The sequence below is a fragment of the Tiliqua scincoides genome, chromosome 5 (genome assembly GCF_035046505.1).
Source record: "Tiliqua scincoides isolate rTilSci1 chromosome 5, rTilSci1.hap2, whole genome shotgun sequence".
NCBI classification, from domain to species: Eukaryota; Metazoa; Chordata; class Lepidosauria; order Squamata; family Scincidae; genus Tiliqua; species Tiliqua scincoides.
Genome location: NC_089825.1, coordinates 68,577,645 through 68,596,405, shown reverse-complemented (window position 1 = coordinate 68,596,405; position 18,761 = coordinate 68,577,645). Strand labels below are relative to the sequence as shown.

General features: G+C 44.3%; 2 protein-coding genes across 2 annotated transcripts; one reads left to right on the top strand and one right to left on the bottom strand.

Moving 5' to 3' along the window:
- Positions 1 to 3,135: 3,135 nt before the first annotated feature.
- On the bottom strand, positions 3,136 to 5,913 carry ALG2 (ALG2 alpha-1,3/1,6-mannosyltransferase). The gene is made up of 2 exons (XM_066629002.1): positions 5,556 to 5,913; positions 3,136 to 4,176 (listed from the first exon to the last, which is right to left on the bottom strand). The coding sequence occupies exons 1-2, from the start codon at positions 5,886 to 5,888 to the stop codon at positions 3,283 to 3,285; spliced, it is 1,227 nt and encodes a 408-aa protein (XP_066485099.1). The 5' UTR covers positions 5,889 to 5,913; the 3' UTR covers positions 3,136 to 3,282.
- A 254-nt stretch (positions 5,914 to 6,167) lies between these two features.
- SEC61B (SEC61 translocon subunit beta) lies at positions 6,168 to 10,531 on the top strand. Its single transcript, XM_066628355.1, has 4 exons — positions 6,168 to 6,276; positions 6,359 to 6,456; positions 8,143 to 8,244; positions 10,159 to 10,531. Exons 1-4 carry the CDS (start codon positions 6,274 to 6,276, stop codon positions 10,244 to 10,246), a joined length of 291 nt encoding a protein of 96 aa, XP_066484452.1. The 5' UTR covers positions 6,168 to 6,273; the 3' UTR covers positions 10,247 to 10,531.
- Positions 10,532 to 18,761: the final 8,230 nt, after the last annotated feature.

Here is an 18,761-nt window from a genome sequence, read left to right as displayed (position 1 = left end):
ATTTGGGTGTGGTATTCCATACAAATGGTTCTAGGAAAGCGCATGGAGAATATGTAGCGTTAAGTGGTCAGCAAACCTCTTCTGCTATTCTCCAATTTATGCGAAGTAAAGGAGCCCAGTATCTGCCAGCAGCCCTTAAATTGTTTGAGGCAAAGGTGATGGCCCAATTATTGTATGGAGCATAGTTGGGACCTTTTCCCAACTTCATGATAATGGAGCGTGTCCAGTCTAAGTTTATTTGGGCCACCTTTAGTGTATCCAGTACTGTCTTGAACACTTTTTTATGTCTAAAGTCAGGCCTGATAGGATAGAGGCCCGTGTCTGGATAGCCATTTGCTCTTACTGGTAAGACTGCACCTATACCCATTAGGGATTGCTTCCCTAATCCTCCAAAATGAGTATAAATCCAAGTGGATTAAAGGGCTGGAACAAAAACTGTCCTCTCTGGGATTTTCCATGCCATTTTTGTTTGACATGGGACTGGCTCATGCAGGAGTTAGGATTAAGCAGCGGATCCTTCTTTGCCAGGAAGACCTTAATAATGTCAGAAAGTTTTGTATCAAGGAGGAACTCAAATATATAGCTGCCCCAGCTCCCTATCTTTTCCAGTTAGAAATCCCAAGCCACAGAACGGCGTTTACATTGGGACGGTGTGATAGTTTGCCCTCAGCTGTAGTGGAAGGACGCTTTTGGAGGGTCCCATTTTTGGAGCGACTGTGTCCTTGTGGGGAAAACCAACCAGAAACTACCAGTCATGTTTGCTGGATTGCAATTTTTATAAGGATATACAGTTATCCCTTATCTTCCCATTGTTAGAAGAGCTCACCAAATGCCCAGGTCAAGATTATAGTCATTCTCTTCTATCAGATGCAAATCCAGAGGTAACGCGGAGGGTGGCTAAATTTTTAGGTGCTGCAGTTAGCATCAGGAGGAAGAGAGTGGATTGTGGCCTTCCAGGTTGCTCATAGAGGAGTATTTATATTCTGAATAAGTTTTTAATTCAATATGGACTAGAAGACTTTCACAAGTACCTTCCTCCGTTTAATCCACAATAACTAGACCAAACTTAGTCTTATCTACACTTAGGTCTATTAATTGTTAGCATTTTATGTTGTTAAGTGCCTATGTTAGGATGCTGTGATGGGTTGTATGTATGTTCAGTTGTATACTATGAATGTATTGTTATTTTTATGCTGGTCGGTGACTGTAATAAAACTGAAAAAAAAACCTGTGCTGAACTATGACCTTTTACACCTTTGTAACCATTTTCATGCCCACTCTTACATTCTCCTTTAGGAAACTGAGTGTGTCAAAAATTCAAGGATAATGTAATGGTGTGCCTTAACTGGTTTGATGAAAATACTACTTAATGTCTCTCTAAAATACTGAGATGTTCACATTCCCATTTTAAATTAGTCATTTAGCTAAGGGAAAGTAGAGCAAAACATATCTGTTTGGCAGATTGAAGCTTCTTTGGTAGAACATCCTATAAATCCCATCCTGCACCAAAAAGCATAGAAATTGTAAGTTAAGGTACTCTTAACTTCTATTCCATGTAAGCAATAAACATATTCTACAGTATTGCACATTGTATTTGCTCAGTTTTCATGTTTTGTTGAATGAGTGGATTTGTGAGCATCTGTCAGGATTTGTTAAATCTTCCCTTAAAAGTTTTTAAAATCATTGAAGTGGTCTCCAAACCATGACCTGCTGCATTCAGGAAAAGCAATTCAGTTGTGGCGCCTATTGTTCTGCACTGCAGACACCTTTCTCCTCATCCAACTGTTCCAGTCTTATCCCAGGTAGCCACTGGGAAACACAGGGTATCTGGGGTGACATGCATTGGAAGTGGCTGATTGGTGCAAGGCTATGGGATGACAGGAGAAAGGTGGTGCAGTGTAGAACAAAAAGCACCACACCTGGACAGTTTTTCCCAAATGCCAGATCCTGCCTACAGCCCAGGGTTTGGAGGCCCCTAACCTAGAAACTTAGGAATATCCCTATGTATACAGAAGGAAGTCCCACAATGTTTAATGGAGATTTAACAGAGACAGGTGAAAATTGCCTTGTACTATAGCTCCATAGTTTGTGGGGAAAATGACATTTTCCCAGCATTTGAACTACAACATGATGCTATTGAGAGTATTATTTTCACTCAACTGTAAATGCTGTGTAATTGTGCGTCATAAGTACCTACCATATGGTAGTCAATAAAGTCCAACAAACTTTCCATCCTCATAATTTTAAAGTGATTTCCCAACTTTTCATTCCTTGTCCTCTGCAGTGGGTCACGATGTAATGGTCCCTCTAGGGCTGCAATGCTTTATTAGAAGGACCCAGAGACCGCTTCTGGGTCATACCAGGTCTGCAACCAACTCTGTTAACCTGCACAGGTTTCAGAATGCCCCACAGAAGCTACCAGAAGTGACTTCTGGTCAAACTGGAAGTTGTGTCCACAAACTGAAAGTCACTTCCATGGGGCATTCTTAGGCCTGCAGAGGCCAAGAGTGGGTTGTGAGCCCAGCGTAACCCAAAAGCAGCCTAAAGGGCCTCCTAAAAAGGCACTGTGGCGCTATAGGAAGCATCATGTTGGGCCTAGCACATGTGGGGCTGTGACCTAGCTAACATAGGCTTGCAACCCAGTTTGGAAAATGTGTGAGCTAAGAGAAGTCGAATCACTAGCCCATGTAATTTTGTATTGCCCACTGCACTCTGAAGCTCATTTGAAATTTCTAGAACTGCTGTTGCATTTAAAGAAAAAGTATGATGGCCACGAGAACAAGATCCTAAAGTATATATTTTCAGTTAATGCTCCAGACTCAGCAGAAAAGGTAGCTACTTGCTTGGAGTCAGTGTTGAAGAGTAGCATGTCAAGATATAGAACATATGAGGTTAGCTAATTACTATCATTTTGATTTGCATCTGTACTTGTGGCTGATACTGTAATTGTTGTTTGTTCTTATATATATATATATATATATATATATATATATATATATATATATATATATGCCAATAAAGGTGGAAATGCTGCTTTAAAGACTTAAAGGATGGCTTTTGTAAGACTGATGCTTTATTATTCTGTAGGAAATGGTATAAAGACCACATAACAGAAATATGAGATACACACTGGAATATTATAAGACTTGGTCTAAAAAAAAATCTAATAAGTCATTTTTGTAGGAAAAACATGGTGCCATTAACAATTTTAATCAATTGGTTTCACATAAAATAAAATACTGCAAAGCAGTATATTAACAACTGGAATTTTATTTCATTGCATTAAGTACAAACATATTGGTATAACTTTTCAGAGAACACTTCTGATGAAAATTTTTCTAGAACTCTGGTTCTCCCAGCAGTTCCCATTGTCCTCTTTAAAGAAGGGTCTTTTACAAATTTCTCCATGGCATCCGAAAACTGGGTTGGAAGAGGATCACATAAGAAGCCAGTCACATTGTTTGCGATTGATTCCAAAGGTCCACCTGAGTTTACTGCAATGACTGGACATCTCATATACATAGCCTCTAAAGGGACTATGCCAAAGTGTTCATTACTTGGAGTATATAATACACACACACAGTTATTAAGTAAAGCTATCTTTTGCTCATCAGAAAAAGATCTCAGGAATGTGATACACTCATCAATATTAAGCTTTGTGGCAACACCTTTCAATTCTTCATAATATTCCACATTTTCTTGAATGGCTTCATCGTAGCCACCAGCCAAAACCAAGTGAACCTCCTTCCACTCCTGAGCATTAAGTCTGCCACGAAGATCATGCAAAGCTTTCAAAGCCAATTCTAGATTTTTCTTTCTTTCATATCTATTGATTGAAAGAAACACAAATTTCTTCTTGTTGGGAACTATGCTAGCTACATCTGCAGAAATAACAGCATCAAATGTACTGACGTTCAAAGAAGGGTACAAGACATCTGGATTTATGTGAGACAAGGACTTGAAGGTTTCTTTAAAAACATTTGCTGTGAAACAACTGTTGACAAGAATACAGTCAGCCATGCCAGTTGTATATTCTTCCAACCAGTCCAGTGGTGCTCTGTAAATACGTTTAATAAATGATTCCCTCTTAGTAAGAAGCTGATCAGGGAAGTGACAGTAGAACAAAACTTTCTTATAAGTCCGGGCTAGACGAAGAATTGGAATGCATGCAGGCACCTGGAGAAACAAGGAAAAACACTGTTATTCAATACAGCAGGCAAGACTGTCCAAATGTAGTGTTTGGCTGCCCACAATCCCAAATCTCTTCTGCCTCCAACAACCAAGACTATGGATGCCCTCTGGTTGGATAAGGAATAGATGACTGAGAACTGGTTACTTTCTTTCTTCATTCTGAATCACTACTACTGCTATTCTAACAGTGCCTTTAAGCAAGTATAATCAAACTTGCTGTAGAGTAGGAAGTATGCTCAACCATCAAACATTTTCCAAAGGCAGAGTCCAGAAAGTTCCATCTTATTCTTATGGTGACTTGACAGAGTGAAATCCTGACACTAGTTAGTTTAGAACTGCACCTGTTTATGCAGACTATGTTATATGTTATTAGGCAGGAGGTCTGGCTCAGTTGGTAGAGCTGCCGCCTTGTATGCCTGAAGATCTGAGGCTACCAGTTCAAAACAACCGGAAGTACCCGAGAACTGACGACACGCTGATATACTGGTGAGCTGACCCTCGGTGGCAGAGAGACGTTGCCGTCAAGTGGAACGTGGGAGGCAAAGGGCCAGAGAGAGGCCAGACCAGGAAGGAATTCAGCTGGAACAGGAGCTCTATGAAAGACTAGAACTATTCAATTGTAAAAATTCCTATGGGGGGTTTAGAACAGCCTGCCTATGTAAACCGCCTTGGATGAAAGTCTGAGAAGAAATCAGTATATAAATACCTGTATAAATATAAATAAATAAATATTATTTCTAACGGTGTCTGTGTACTTAACACTTTGCGTACAGTGAAAAGACAGATCCCCTCTCTAGCTCACTAATACAAGGGGAACGACAGAGGAAAGGAAAAAATGAACTAGGTAAGAAAAATGGACTGTTTTTTCTTACCATGTCCTCCTCTTTAATGTACAACATTTCCACACTGAAGCCTCTATTTGTGCCTATTTCCTCCTTCTGCTCATACAAAAATCATAAAGAAAGTAAGTTTTTCCACCCCTTGCAAAATGATTAAGGGCACAATCCTAACCCCTTCTGTCAGTGCTTTCCAGCACTGGCATAGCGGTGCCAACGGGACGTGCGCTGCAGCCTGCAGTTGTGTGTCACTCACAGAGGCCTCCTCAAAGTAAGGGAAGGTTTGTTCCCTTACCCCAGAGCTGCACTACCCTTAATTGAGATTGTGCCCTGAGCCTGTTATTAGTGTGGATGGGCTTGTTTTTTAAAGAGTGAATTGCCTGGAACGGCTCCGAAGGGAGGGGCCGCTCGCCCCGCTCCCTGCCAGGCTGAGTGCTCCGCCCCCTCCAGCTACGCCACCGAGCCCAGCCTCTGCAGGTCTCCTCAGAAGCGAACCCCATCAGAGTCACTGGGGCTTCCCTCGCCCACCTGGTCGCAGACGAAGACGTCGAAGGCCTCCCCGCTGAGCAGCAGCACGTGCAGAGCCAGGGCGACCATGCGGAGCGCGGCGCAGAGCGCGTGGCCTCTTCCCAGGATGCTCCGCGGCAGCCAGCCGCCCGCCGTCCTCACCTCCAGCAGGCGCGTTTCCGAGAAACAGCGCGCGGGGTCGTAGCGCGGCGTCCAGATCTGCACGCGGCAGCCGCGCGCGCGCAGCGCCAGGGCCGCGTCCACGACCAGCCGCTCCGCGCCACCCAGGCCCAGGTCCGGGTGCAGGAAGAAGACCGACGGGGCCCCCTCGCGAGCCTCGGCGGCGGCGGCCATGACCGCGCCCTCGACCGCGTGGCGCAGCTTCGGTGCGCGCGCACGCGCGCTTCCTTCTCGGACGGACACGTCGGCCTTCGGCTGGGTCCTCCCGGCGGGGTGGCCTGCGGGGTGCCTGTTTCGGCCGCGGGCCCGTCAGGCGGCAGGCGCTGGTCGGAGCCGGCTGAGGAGAGCCGGAGGCGACGCCCTGCCGGCCGGGAGCAGCGCCGGCCTGGGCGGCCGCTTCTTAAGCCGCGGGGAGGGCGGGCTCGAGTCAGGCGCCGCGGAGGGCAGCCGCTCCAGGGGTCCTTCTGCGTGGCTGGCAGAAGGCCCTTCCGGCTTGGACGCGTCTCGCAGACACACGACGGGGCTCGAGTGAGAGGGACGGATCCACTCAGCTGCTGCCATGGTAACGGCGGTTGGGGGCTCGTGCGGGGGGCGGGGGCGCACCTGTGTTCGCCGATCGCCTGACCTTTGCTTTCTTCCCGCAGCCAGGCCCCAATCCCAGCGCCACGAATGTGGGCGCCTCCGGCCGCTCCCCCAGCAAGGCCGTCGCTCCGCGGGCAGCAGGCTCCACCGTGCGCCAGAGGTAGGGGGACGGTCGCTGGCGGCGCCTTCGCAGCGCGGGGGACCCCGAGACGTCGCCTCTTCCCTCAGCGCTGCTCCGCCCGCTCCTCACTGAGGGCGCCCCGCAGAACCTTTTCCAGAGGACCAGCAGGAAGGACGGGCTGCAGTCCGCGCTTTCCTGGGAGGCAGCCCAGTGCCTCTAGCGGGAGTTACTGCTGAGCAGACAGGCATAGGATGGGGCTCTCAGGCTGCAGCCCTGTCCACACTTACCTGGGAGGAAGCCCCATTGGCTATAATGGGACTTGCTTCTAAGTAGACATGCACATGACTGCACTTTCAACCTGTGATCGTGAAGTAGGTTAGGAGGATGTCATCTCATTTCTTCAGTGCAGTAGTTCTTGGTCGCCCACCAGTTCGTGTAACGCTTCCCCATCCCTTTAAGGGGTGGGGGAAGGGAGGCTGCGACACAACCCCCAGGATCGTGCCACTAAGGGGGGGCGCTTGTGACTTACTTGGCATGGTATGAGGCTGCAGGAGGTGCGGGGAGCCATGCACAGAGCTCCCTGAGGCTTGGAACGTTCATTGAAAGCAGGCACAAAGCACCTGCAAAACAGATGTGCTTTGCGCCCGCTTCTGTTGCAAATTCCAAGCCTCGGGGAGGGCGGCACAGGGGTCCCCGCACCTCCTTCAGCCTGCTGCAGCCCTACACCATGCCAAGTAAGTCACAAGCACCCCCAGCCCCTCCCCCACAAGAACTTACTGAGGGAGTAAAGCTCCCTCAAAGTTTAAGAAACCCTGTGTCCTTGTATTTGCATGACACAAATGCACGTTCAGAACCCGGGACGTGTGGTGGTTGGGGAGGCAGGTGAAGCAGAGCTTTGAAAAGCGCTGCCACCATGGGAGGTGCCCAAACACCCCCAACCCACATGTGAAGCAAGAACCGAGAGAGTGCAGAGCACACAGCGTGTGGGTGTTTGGGTTTATCCCACAGCAGCAGCACTTTTCAAAGGACTCTGGTGGGGAGGCTCTGCTTCACCTGCCTTCCCACCCAGTGCACATCCCTGTTTAAAACACAGTTTTCATATGTTCAAAACATACACAAACTAAAATTTTTTAAAACACGGTGCAAACCAAGACAAATGAGTTGCATTATAGCAAGTGGCCATTTCATCACCAGCTCATAAAAATATTAAGAAAAAAGAAAGATCTCAGTACAGTTCTTAAAAGAATCTGAAGAACTGAATCTTCTTAAGGAAAATGTCCTCCTACAGGCTTGGAGACACTTCTGGTAAAGACCCTGCTTCTTTCCTTGTATATTTCCCTTTTCTTCCTTCCTTTAAGGTTGGTCTATATATGAGAATGGTTTAACACAGAGTGAAAGTATTGAAGCTGTGCCACTTGTCACAGACCTTTTAAAACGTTAGCACTTTTACATATGCGTGTGCAGCTCAAAGATGTACACAGTATTGTTTTATTTTCTTATTGACTCGCTGCTTTAGACATTCTTTTTTACTACAAATGTAGCTTAGAACTAATTTAAGCAAATGCAGTCAGTTCTTGTTATCCGCTAAGGTTAGATTCCAGGAAAACCTAGTGGATACAGATACTGAATCATTCAGCCTATGGGGACAATGGGGTTTCATGAGAACCATGATTTTGGGGGAATCTTGCCTATTTGGACAGTATTGCTGATTTGTCTTTGATGCAGGAAAACTGCTAGCTGTGGAACAAGGAGTGCAGGTCGTACAACTTCTGCAGGCACTGGAGGAATGTGGAGATTCTATACAGAGGACTCCCCTGGTCTTAAAGTGTAAGCAAAAAGCAATTGTTGGCCTAATTAATAGGGATTTTTTTTTCTTAGAGCTTTTTGGAAAACAATAGTTAAGCAACAAAGTTCATGATTAGAGTTCCACAATTTGTCTTACCACCCTTGTCATGGTGAATTGCATCAGTGAAAAGAAGAGTCCTAGCCTTTCTTTTTAGAGATGATGAAGGTAATCCCTGTGCAATTGTAGATTTTGGGAAGATTTTCTCCAGTGCCAAACTGCAGATAAAGACTAGCGGTTACCATTTTGGTTACAGGAGATAGTGACCCTTGGAGGAAGAACATATTTTTTTACTCGGTGCAGTGTGAAAAGATTCTAGGCGTGCACGTGGTTCCACAAATTTTGTCTGGTCTTGAAAGTTAAGCCAGAATTTGTTGTTGTTTAGACTCTGCCCATTCAATCTCTCCCCCTCCCCCAAGAGGCAGATACAGTATCAATAGGCCACCAGAATTCAGTGAAATCTCCCATGCAGGTGTGCAAAGATAAAACTCTCTGTGCTAGTCAGACCTCATCTAGAAGTCCTGTGAGGAAAGATTGACAGAACCTGATATGCTTAATCTAGAGAAGGTAAAGGGGGGAATGATAGTGCTTTCAGGTACCTGAAGGAATGTGACGTGGAAAAGGGCGAAGATTTGTTTTCTGCTGCCTCAGAAAGGAGAATGAAATCTAATGGGCTTAAGGTGCAGCAAGTGAGATTTAAGTTGGATATCAGAAGGATATATTTAATGGTAAGAGCAATTCCATAATAGAACCATTTACTGAAGGAAGTGGTGGGTTCTCCCTTGCTGGAGGTCTTCTGGCAGAGGCTTGACAAACATCTTTTGGAGATGCTCAAGAGAGAATTTCTGACTTGCAAGTAGGGGTTAGGCCTTGAAGGCCCTTCCAACTCTAGGATTCTGTGAAACCCAGGGCCCAATCCTATCCAATTTTCCAGGTCTGATGCAGCTGTGATGCAGCCCTTAGGTAAGGGAACAAATGCTCACGTTGAGGAGGCTTGTGTGACTGCCTGCAGGATGCAGCACACACTCTGTTGGCACAGCTGCATCAGTTCTGGAAAGTTGGATAGGATTGGGTCCCCAGTCTCTGTATGATATTCCTGTGATATAATATTGGAATCTCTTTTTTAACAAACTCCATTATATGGAGAAGTTGGTCACTTTGATCAATTATATATTTATGCTAAAACTGTCTATAAACCAGATTACAAATAAGTATAGATATCAGCATCTCACATCCAGGGACAGAGAATATGTCAGCATTGCACCTTTATGTAGCTGTGTTTATGCTGCTTTTTCAAATAAGTAGAAAGTGATATTGGATCTCTGCAGTTTCTGTGAGGCCAAAACTTCTGCATAATTTGATTGAAGTCTTTGGGCTAGATTAACACTGTTGGGCAGATAATTAATACATTATAAAGTGACAATGTGAAATGCAGCAATGATTCTTCTTAATGCAATTAAATTGGTAATCTGATTTATTCTTCAGTTAGTTCAGAATGTAGGCACTGCCACTAGATGACTTATGTAGTTGAGCACTTTATGTTCAACTGCAATTGACCAGATGTTTCCAGAAGCTTGCAAGTTGGGCATTAAGGTCATCATGACCTCCCTCCCCCCAATTGGTCCCAGTATCCAATATTCACAGATATCTTGCCTATGGATATAGAGATTCTACTGGGTGATGTTGAATATCATTCATAGCTCTCACTTCTGTTCTGATGTAATATTTTCTTAAAGCAGCATGAACTAGTGGCTACTTCATAAGTTAATTTTGCATTATATGATTTCCTAAAGTTACTGAATTATATGCAACTGTATGCAAAATTATATGCAACTATATGCAATTATATGCAAAAATTTAAAATTTTTGTTAATAAATGCATTTTTCTCTATTTTCAGTGGTCCTGTTCCAGTTCTTGTTATGAGTCTTCTCTTTATTGCATCTGTGTTTATGCTGCACATCTGGGGTAAATACACTCGCTCGTAGACTTTTTGTTATCCCCCATCTGCCAACTTGAAAACCATGATTTGGACCAAAAAGTTGTAGCTTTTCATATTTTTCTTGGAGGAAATGTATTTGGGGCATTCTTCTGGATGGAACAATAGATCTTGCCTTTATTTGGTTCCACTATAGAAGGACTATGGTTTCACTATAGAAGAAAACTTTATGCTAACTAATGCGTCCAATCCTCTTTCGGTATAGATCATGCTCTCAGCATATCTACACTTTAATTGTAATTGATCTCATTAAAATTTGTATAAAGAAATGAAACTGTGCATTTGTTGTCCTTTAACTATCGTACTTTGGTGCCTTAAAAAAGGCATATAGAAAAAACTGTTGTAAAATGTGAGTGTGCAGCTGTTTGGGAAAATGGCAGCATTGTTTTCACAGGACTCAACAGTAATGCTGGTGCTTTCTGTAGTTCTTAATATCCTGGATGAGAAAGTAGATGAAGATTCTGAGTGTCAGATTCATCTTGGTTATCTAGCTCCTTTCTTGTCTTGCCTCCATCATGGGGATTTCCTGACCAAGTAGCGCCTTGGCCTGGACTTACTTTTAAAAATCAGTGTGGCTTCCTGCAGTTTCAGCAGCACAAGGGAAAGCAATACACAGTATTTGGCCTCCTTGCTCCTCCAAAGGTTGTACGTTTGCTGTAGTCATTTAGAAAAAGAGGTGATTGCTTGCTTGCTTGTTTGCTTGCTTTCTGAAAATCTTGGGTAGCAGCTAGTGACCGCAAGACCACAAGGCTCAACAGATTTGGGCCAATGTCTGAAAATGATCATATATTTGAAGGAAGCCACATTTAAGGAATGTATTTTTGTTTGGGCCTATGTTTGTACTTTGGTGTTTCCCAGTTCAGAATAATTTATATATATTAATCTTTGTTTTTGAGGGTTAAAATACCTGGGAAGAAAAAAACTTTTATCTTTTAAAAATTGTGTATTTTTAAAAGAGCTTTTTGGAAAACACTTAAAATTATCACACCAGCATTCTTCATTAATGTTTCTGTATACAGATGGTGCCTCATTATTTGCAGGCGCTCTGTTCCTTGAACCCCAGCATGTGCCAAAAACAGCGAATAATGAAATCCACAGTTCAAGACACCTTTAACTCTCTGAAGGCGACCAGAGCTGTGCTCCAGTTGCCTCTGGAATTTGATCTGAGCCGTCTTTGGTCCTCTGAAGGCCTTATAAGGCCTTTTTTCTGTAAAACCAGAAGTGACCTAAGGCCTCCAAAAGGACTTAGAAGTCATTCTGAGGAACGGGGGGCCAGGCTACACACAGTCTCCATGGCCTTCAGGTCATCCTTTGGAGGCGACTGGAGTTCTTCTTCTTCAGGTTGGCTTCAGGAAGCTTCCGGTTGAGCCGTGTCTGGCTCAGTGCAGGTTGGGGGACCCGCATTGACCCAAATCTGTAGATAAGAAGGCTCAACCTATACTAGGAAAGTACTAGTAAGTGCTGATTTGAATGCTGGGGTTGTTGATGCAGAACTGCCAGTTCACTTATATTTAGGCATCTCCATTTTTATACATTTTCAAATAAACATGAGTGTTGTGAAGGGCTGTCTGAAGGTGGTGTGTGTTTGAGAAGCCTTATCTTTAAAATGGTGAAAAGATTGTGTCAAAAATAAGTCTGAAATGACATAGATCCGTTGGTCGTCTGTGTTTTTGATTTACAAGACTTTCAAGAGTGCAGAGCAACTATCCTCCATGCACCTCTTTGAACAAACGTTATACCATTAATTTTAAAAGTCTTCAGCTCTTCAAAGATTGTCTTTTTCTTCCCCCTTGCCAATGAGTCTTATCATACTGAACTCTGAATTTGCTGTCCAATAGAAAACCCTTGCATCTCTTCAGTGCATTTCAGTGGTGCATCTGAGTGTATACTTTTGAAGTTATTTTTTGCAGTATATTTCTTTATAATTAAGAGATCCCTCACTTGCAACATAAGTTTGAACATCTAGTAATGGGAACATGTTGGGACAGACTTGATGCAATTGTACATAACACCTATTTTTCTAAACACTTAAGATTTAAGCAGCTCTTTAGATCCTGATTATAGATGAAATATCCTGTCTCTTGGAAACTTCCCTCTCATACATGTTTGGATGTGGAAAGGGGGGGGAAGACTTTCACTGTATGAAAGTTCACTTACCGGTAACATTCAGCCTCTTGTTCTTAACAGTACCTCTGATTTTATTTTTCACACTGCAATGACACTGTCAGTGGTTTAATACTAAACCACTCAACAGGCCTGGAAGGCCTCATTTTCCCTTTCACAGTGGCGTCGCTAGGATTCGTGTCACCTGGTGCAGGAGGCCTGCGCATCACCCCATGCAGTGGGCGGGGCAACGCCCCAGGTGGTGGGCATGGTGATGTGCCATCGCCCCGCCCCCACTGTTTTTTTGTCTGTACCTTTTGGTAGAACACAGATATTTCAATGTGGTTTGTTTCATTGCATTATGCATGAAATTACGCATTGATTGATATATAACATGATGGTTTTATTCCTCCAAACTCTGATTTTAGTGATTTGAAAACTTGTAGAGTCACACACACACCCATGTCAACATACTAACACCTTATTGCAGCAGTTCTTAAACTTTTAGCACCAGGACCCACTTTTTAGAATGACAATCTGTCCAGGACCCATTGGAAGTGATGTCATGGCCAGAAGTGATATCATCAAGCAAATTAAAATAATTATAAGTTAAAATAAATAAATAAGGGGGAGCCAGTCATGTTCCACCAAGTGAATCTACTCTGAAGAAAGTCCTATTGTGGTCAATGGGCCTTACTCTCAGGAAAGTGTGGGTAAGATTGCAGCCTGTGAGCCCAATCCTATGCATGTCTACTCTGAAGTAAGTCCCATAGTGGTCAATGGAGCTTACTCTGTAGTCTGCCTGCAATAACAACCCCCCAAAAAGAATCAGTGAGCTCTTCAGCCCTCCCAGTGCCAAGTTGGAAGTTCTGTTTCCTAGTGCTAAAAGTTTAAGATAAGGACCCACCTGGCTTTGCAAGTGCAAAATAGGAAACTTTCCCTTACCAGTTGAAGCCTCTTTTTTTGTCCTTTGTAGTGGGGGGGGGGGGAGGCTGCCTTCTGGAGCATTTGTTGTGCTCCAGTTCCATCGGATCAGGACCCTTCTGGTGGCCTCACATTCCCCTTTGCCTGGCCTGACCAAAAGGCAAGGCATGTCTGCCTACTCATGAGTAAACAGGACCACGTGGCTTTCATAGAGCTCAATAGACTGCAGGAGGGAGGGAGGGAGGGACTTCTTTCTTAGGTGTTTTTTTGGATTCCTCTCTGCCTGCCCTTTCCAGGGGACTATGGCAAGTATTCCTACTTGCAAATAAACATGTGATACAGCTCACTTTCACTTTCCTTAGGCCTCCATGCATTTTTTCCTTCCGGTTTTTTGGCCATAACATTTGAAGGAAAGGAGCTATTTCAATTCTGTTTTTTGCATTGGGTTCTGCTGGACATTCCGCATCCAACAGTGTATGGCATGACGCAGTAGCTCCTAAAGCCACGATGTTAGTACATCCTCCCCCCGCGCGTCGCCTGGTGCGGCCCACACCCCCTAGCGATGCCAGTGCCCTTTCAAGCTCCTGCTCTAATGTCTGGTCTAATTTTCTAAAACTGAAATCCAACTGAGACTGCCAGCCCTCTGTCAGCAAATTTCCACAACAAAGATGTCACCACAGAGAAGACCTTGTCCTCATTCATTGAGCCTCTGCCAAAGCTGGAACTTTGATGCTCCAATTCCAGCACAATAAGTTTATCTGAGCGCAGCTGAGATGTTCTGTAAGGTAATATGGAGCAAGGTTTCTTTGAGCCTTTTGAGTTAACACCAGCACTTGGAATTGTTCTTGGAAACTACGTACAGATCTCTACATACTGATATGTGTTCCCTTTATTTCAATTCTGCTAATAAGAGGGCGACTTTGGGTTAATTAAAGGACACTATCAAAGTATTGGATGCAATTTTGCAAAAAGCACATTCTACATGGAGGCTACACTGTTACATATGGTAAGCAGCCATTTTCTTTGACACATATATGGTAAAAAATGTGTTTTTCCAGTGTAAAACGTGAATCTGATAATTTGCTGAAATTGTTTTGATACTTAAACTTTTTCAATAAATTGTTTCAATTAGTGCATTGTTAACTTGTATTGCTCACAATTTGTGGTTTGAGTCTAAAGATCCTTGAGCGTCAGCAAAAAAAAAATGTGTGCAAATTCTCTGCAGCTCTTTGTACCTCTTTGTACCTCTTGAAAACCCACTTGAGAGGCTACTGGCTGCTGACAGCCCAATCCTGAGCTGTCCTGTACCCAGAGGAGCAATGGGGCCAAAATGACTACTGCTGCATCCTGTGTGTGCTGGGCAACTGCCAGTGTCTCCTTGTGGGAGGGAGACATTTGTCCCCTACCTTCAGGTAAGGGCATAGACCCTGCAATGGGGCTACTCAAGTCTGTGCCAGCTATTTTACTGGTGCAGAGTTGAGTAGCCCTGTTCTGGGCCGGAAGACCTGATGTAGGGTTTTGAGTTCCGCCCCCTCCCCCCGTCCCAGAATGCCTCCTTCCCACCCCAACAGACCTCTCCACTGCTCAGAGCTCTGCCCTTGCTCCCGGTGGCATGCGCCAGGCTTCCGGCTGGCACTGGGCTCAGTGCAGACTGCTGCTTAGGCAGCGCTGGTGCTGACTCAGCGCTGAGTGTTGCAGGTGAACATATGGCATGTTTCTGACACTTAGCACCGGCAGTAGGAGCTCAGGATTGGGTTTTGAGTAAAGTGTGATACAGTGGGAAATGTTGGATTAAAGCAGGGGTCTCCAAACCCTGGCCCGGGGGCCAGATGCGGCCTGCGGCTAGCCTCTATCTGGCCCACGGCTAGCCTCTGATCTCGAGAGACTCTGGCCCAGTTGACCAAACACAACCAGAGTTGTGCTTGTGGGGTGGGGGAATGGTGGTCCGTTTAAGTGTCCATTGGGCTGTGCTGGTGTTTGGAGAAATCCTGGACATTTGAGCCCATTTATTCATTCATCTAACTTCCATCTCTAATGTATTTATTTAAATTTTTCATTTTTTTCCCAGCCCTCGACACTGTGCCAGGTGTTTGATGTGGCCCTCTGACCGAAAAGTTTAGAGACCCCTGGATTAAAGGGTTTTAAGCAGTTTGGTTATTTTCTATTTTGCAGCAGAAATTCTTTAAAGGAAAGTAGTTTTCGGAACCCAATATAGTTGCAGCAGATGTTACAAAGCTCACTTCTGACCATCAGTCGCTTTGCTGCTATCTTCCATTCTCATTCCTCTAGAGACAGCTGATTAGATTGAATTGTGGCAGGAAAGGTAATGTTGAGAGGTACAGAGCTGTCAAATGATGGCTGCATTAAATAGAGCAGATCTGCTTCACCAGTGACAGCATGTATCCAAACCTGACTTGGACTGCTGTACTGGGTGAAATGAAAAACTTGCAGTCTGTTTCTCACATATGTTTAAACCTGAATCTTCATTTCAGGTCTGTTAATAATCTTATTGCTCATTTATTTAAAGCTTTCATGCCACACCTCTTCAACTATTCAAGGTGGCTTATGAACATGCTTAAGAAATGAATATCTTAAAAATAACTATTCTCTCTCCTCCAACAAAAAGTCATAAGCCTTAGGCTCCCATTTTGCAACCACACCTCATAAAGGCCTTGTTTGCATAAATAAACAATCCATGCATTCTAAGGTCATTAGGAGTGCTTCTGTGAGGAACCAGTACATAACTTTGGAGGCTACTCCAAAACAGGCTCTGTGCCTTTTCTGCATGATGGAATTCTGATTCAGCACTACATTATCTCAGCCTACAGAAAACTCCTACAGCTAGCCCTAGACTTTCAGATGGGTGGTTCCACTAGAACACAACTCTGCTGATGTTCATGCTGCTTCTTGCTATGAGGTCCATGTAGGTCCAGCAGCCAATGTGTGTAGACCAGTGGTTTCCAACCTTTAGAAACCCGTGGACCACTGAGGCAAAAATTGGAATTGTTGTGGACCACATGTGGCTGTGGGGGGTCTGAGCTCCACTCTCTCTGGTGGTCTGTCCCCCAAGCGTTCCCCCATGGACTATCAGAGAGAACAGAGAATGGACTGCCCACAGCCACAACTGACACTTCAGTGGTTATGGTTTTGGGCAGTCCGTTTTCTGCCCTCACTGGTGGTCCGTGGGAGATACTGGAAGTGATCGAAGGTGATTTTTTTTTCTGGGACCTTGCGGATCACTTCTCATGGTCTCACGGACCACCTAAGGACCATAGGTTGGGAACCAGTGGTGAAGACCAGTGGTTCTCACACATTTAGCACTGGAACCCACTTTGTAGAATGAGAATCAATCAGGACCCACTGGAAGTGATGTTATGATGGGAAGTAACATCATCAAGCAGGAAAATTTTTAACAATTCTAGGCTGCAATCCTACCCACACTTACCCAGGAGTAAGTCCAATTTACTAACACTGTTAAAAGAATACACATAGTAGCTTGTTAAAAGTACAGACCTTTCACATTTTCCCAAATGCAGTCACATACCAGGGGAGCATTAAGTCTACAATATTAAAATAAAATATTGAAATGAATGGGGACCCACCTAGTGGGTCCCGATCCACAGTTTGAGAAACACTGGTGTAGACTATTTGGCAATGATAAGTGATGTTGCCTAGGGTCTGCCACAAGTAGGCTGGTATACATTACACATCTACATTGCCCATATATAGATATAGATAGTGAATTTTATATAATGACACTGCATTTTGCCATACAATTAAATAAATAAAAAACAACTCTGCTTTGGCAGGCCAAATGCCTGTCTTTTGTTTCCTCCATGGATCCTCCTTAGCTCATTCAAGACCTATAAATATGAACGGTAATGCAGAAATGCTCCTTATTTTATGCATCTTTCTATCTTGCCAATAAAGCCCTCAAAGACATATTTGGCTCCCCAGGAAGACATGGGTAAATATGTACTACAGCCTATTCCTTCCGAGGATAGCAAAATGGTTATCCTATGTTCTTTTGCACCGAACACGAGAGTACAGAGAGTACAATTATCATTTATTTAGAAGATTTATACCCCACTTTTCCTATTTATAATTTACTGAATTTTTATCCTGCTTTTCTCCCTAAAGGCATCAAAAGCAACTCACAAAAAAATTAAGTCACATTTAAAATAAAGCCATATATCACTGTTTTCCAAACCGTGGGTCATAACCTGAGGTACAGTGGGTCATGACCTGATGCTTGCTATTGCACTGCAAAGCACTACTGAGAGCCACCAGAGGCTCTTTCTGGGTCAAGCTGGGCCCACAACCCACTCCACAGGCCCCTGATACCTTCTGGAAACAACTTCTTCCAGTGGGTCACAGGTCACAGGCCCAGTTCAACCTGGAAGTAGCCTCTGGTGGCTCTGAGTAATGCTTTGCAGTGCAGCAGCAAGCATTGGGTGATGACTGAGCACAGAGAATGAGGTGGGTCCTTAGACCCAGCAGAGGAAGAGGGACAGACAATGTGTTACTACAGACAGTTGCCCTAGAAACAGAACTGTAGATACCAGAAGAGTCGCCCAGATGTCAGAAGTGATGGTGCAAGAGGCGGAAACCAGAGAAGACTATAGACATCAGTGTGCTGTGAGAAGCAAAAATTGAAAATAGTTGGATTAGACAACAAATGTATAAGGATGGCCCTCTGGGCCAGGTGATTCCACTTGTACTGGGGGGGGGGGTCACTAACATCTTTTTGTATTTGTCTTCAAGTGATGGGCAGCCATTGGCACCACCACTATATTTCTTCCTTTGTCATTTAAGATTTTTAATAGAAAAATGACCACAGGAGGGAATAGGAGAAAGTGGGAGGATGGCAGATGGCACAGTTATGAACAGGACTGGCCCATTCATGGGGCCAATTGAAGCAGTTGCTCCAGGTGGCAGATTGGTGGGAGGGCACCCATCTCTATCCTCCAACTTGCCTCCACAGCTCCTTCTTCTCTCTAGACTGGAAAAGGAAGAAGGGGAAAAAATAGGAAGAGGAAATGTGAAGGGAAGTGCTGTGATAGAACACTGGAGAGTAGGCTGGTGCATCTTCAGGTAAGGAAAGGGTGGGGAGCATTTGTGCCACCTCAAGATGTTTTGGGCCATCCTTGGATACGGTAAAAATTAAAAATGGACCTGATATTGCAGGATAGGGATAGAAGTGTCTCCTAAATATGAAATTTGAGAAGACTAAAGATGGAATTAATGTGAAAAGATGAGAGTCAATGTGACAGAGTGGATCATTTTGTAATAGCTTTGTTTCCTGTTATGCTTATTGTGAAGCAGCTACTCCTGGAAACCGACTACTTTGTTAAAGATGGAGATATTTCCCATGACTTTGGGGAGTGGGGGGATCAGGAACAATAAACGGCTGTTAGTGTAAGGTGTGGGTGGAGGAAATTGAGTGGACTGCCGAACACTGAGGTTATTTGTCCTGC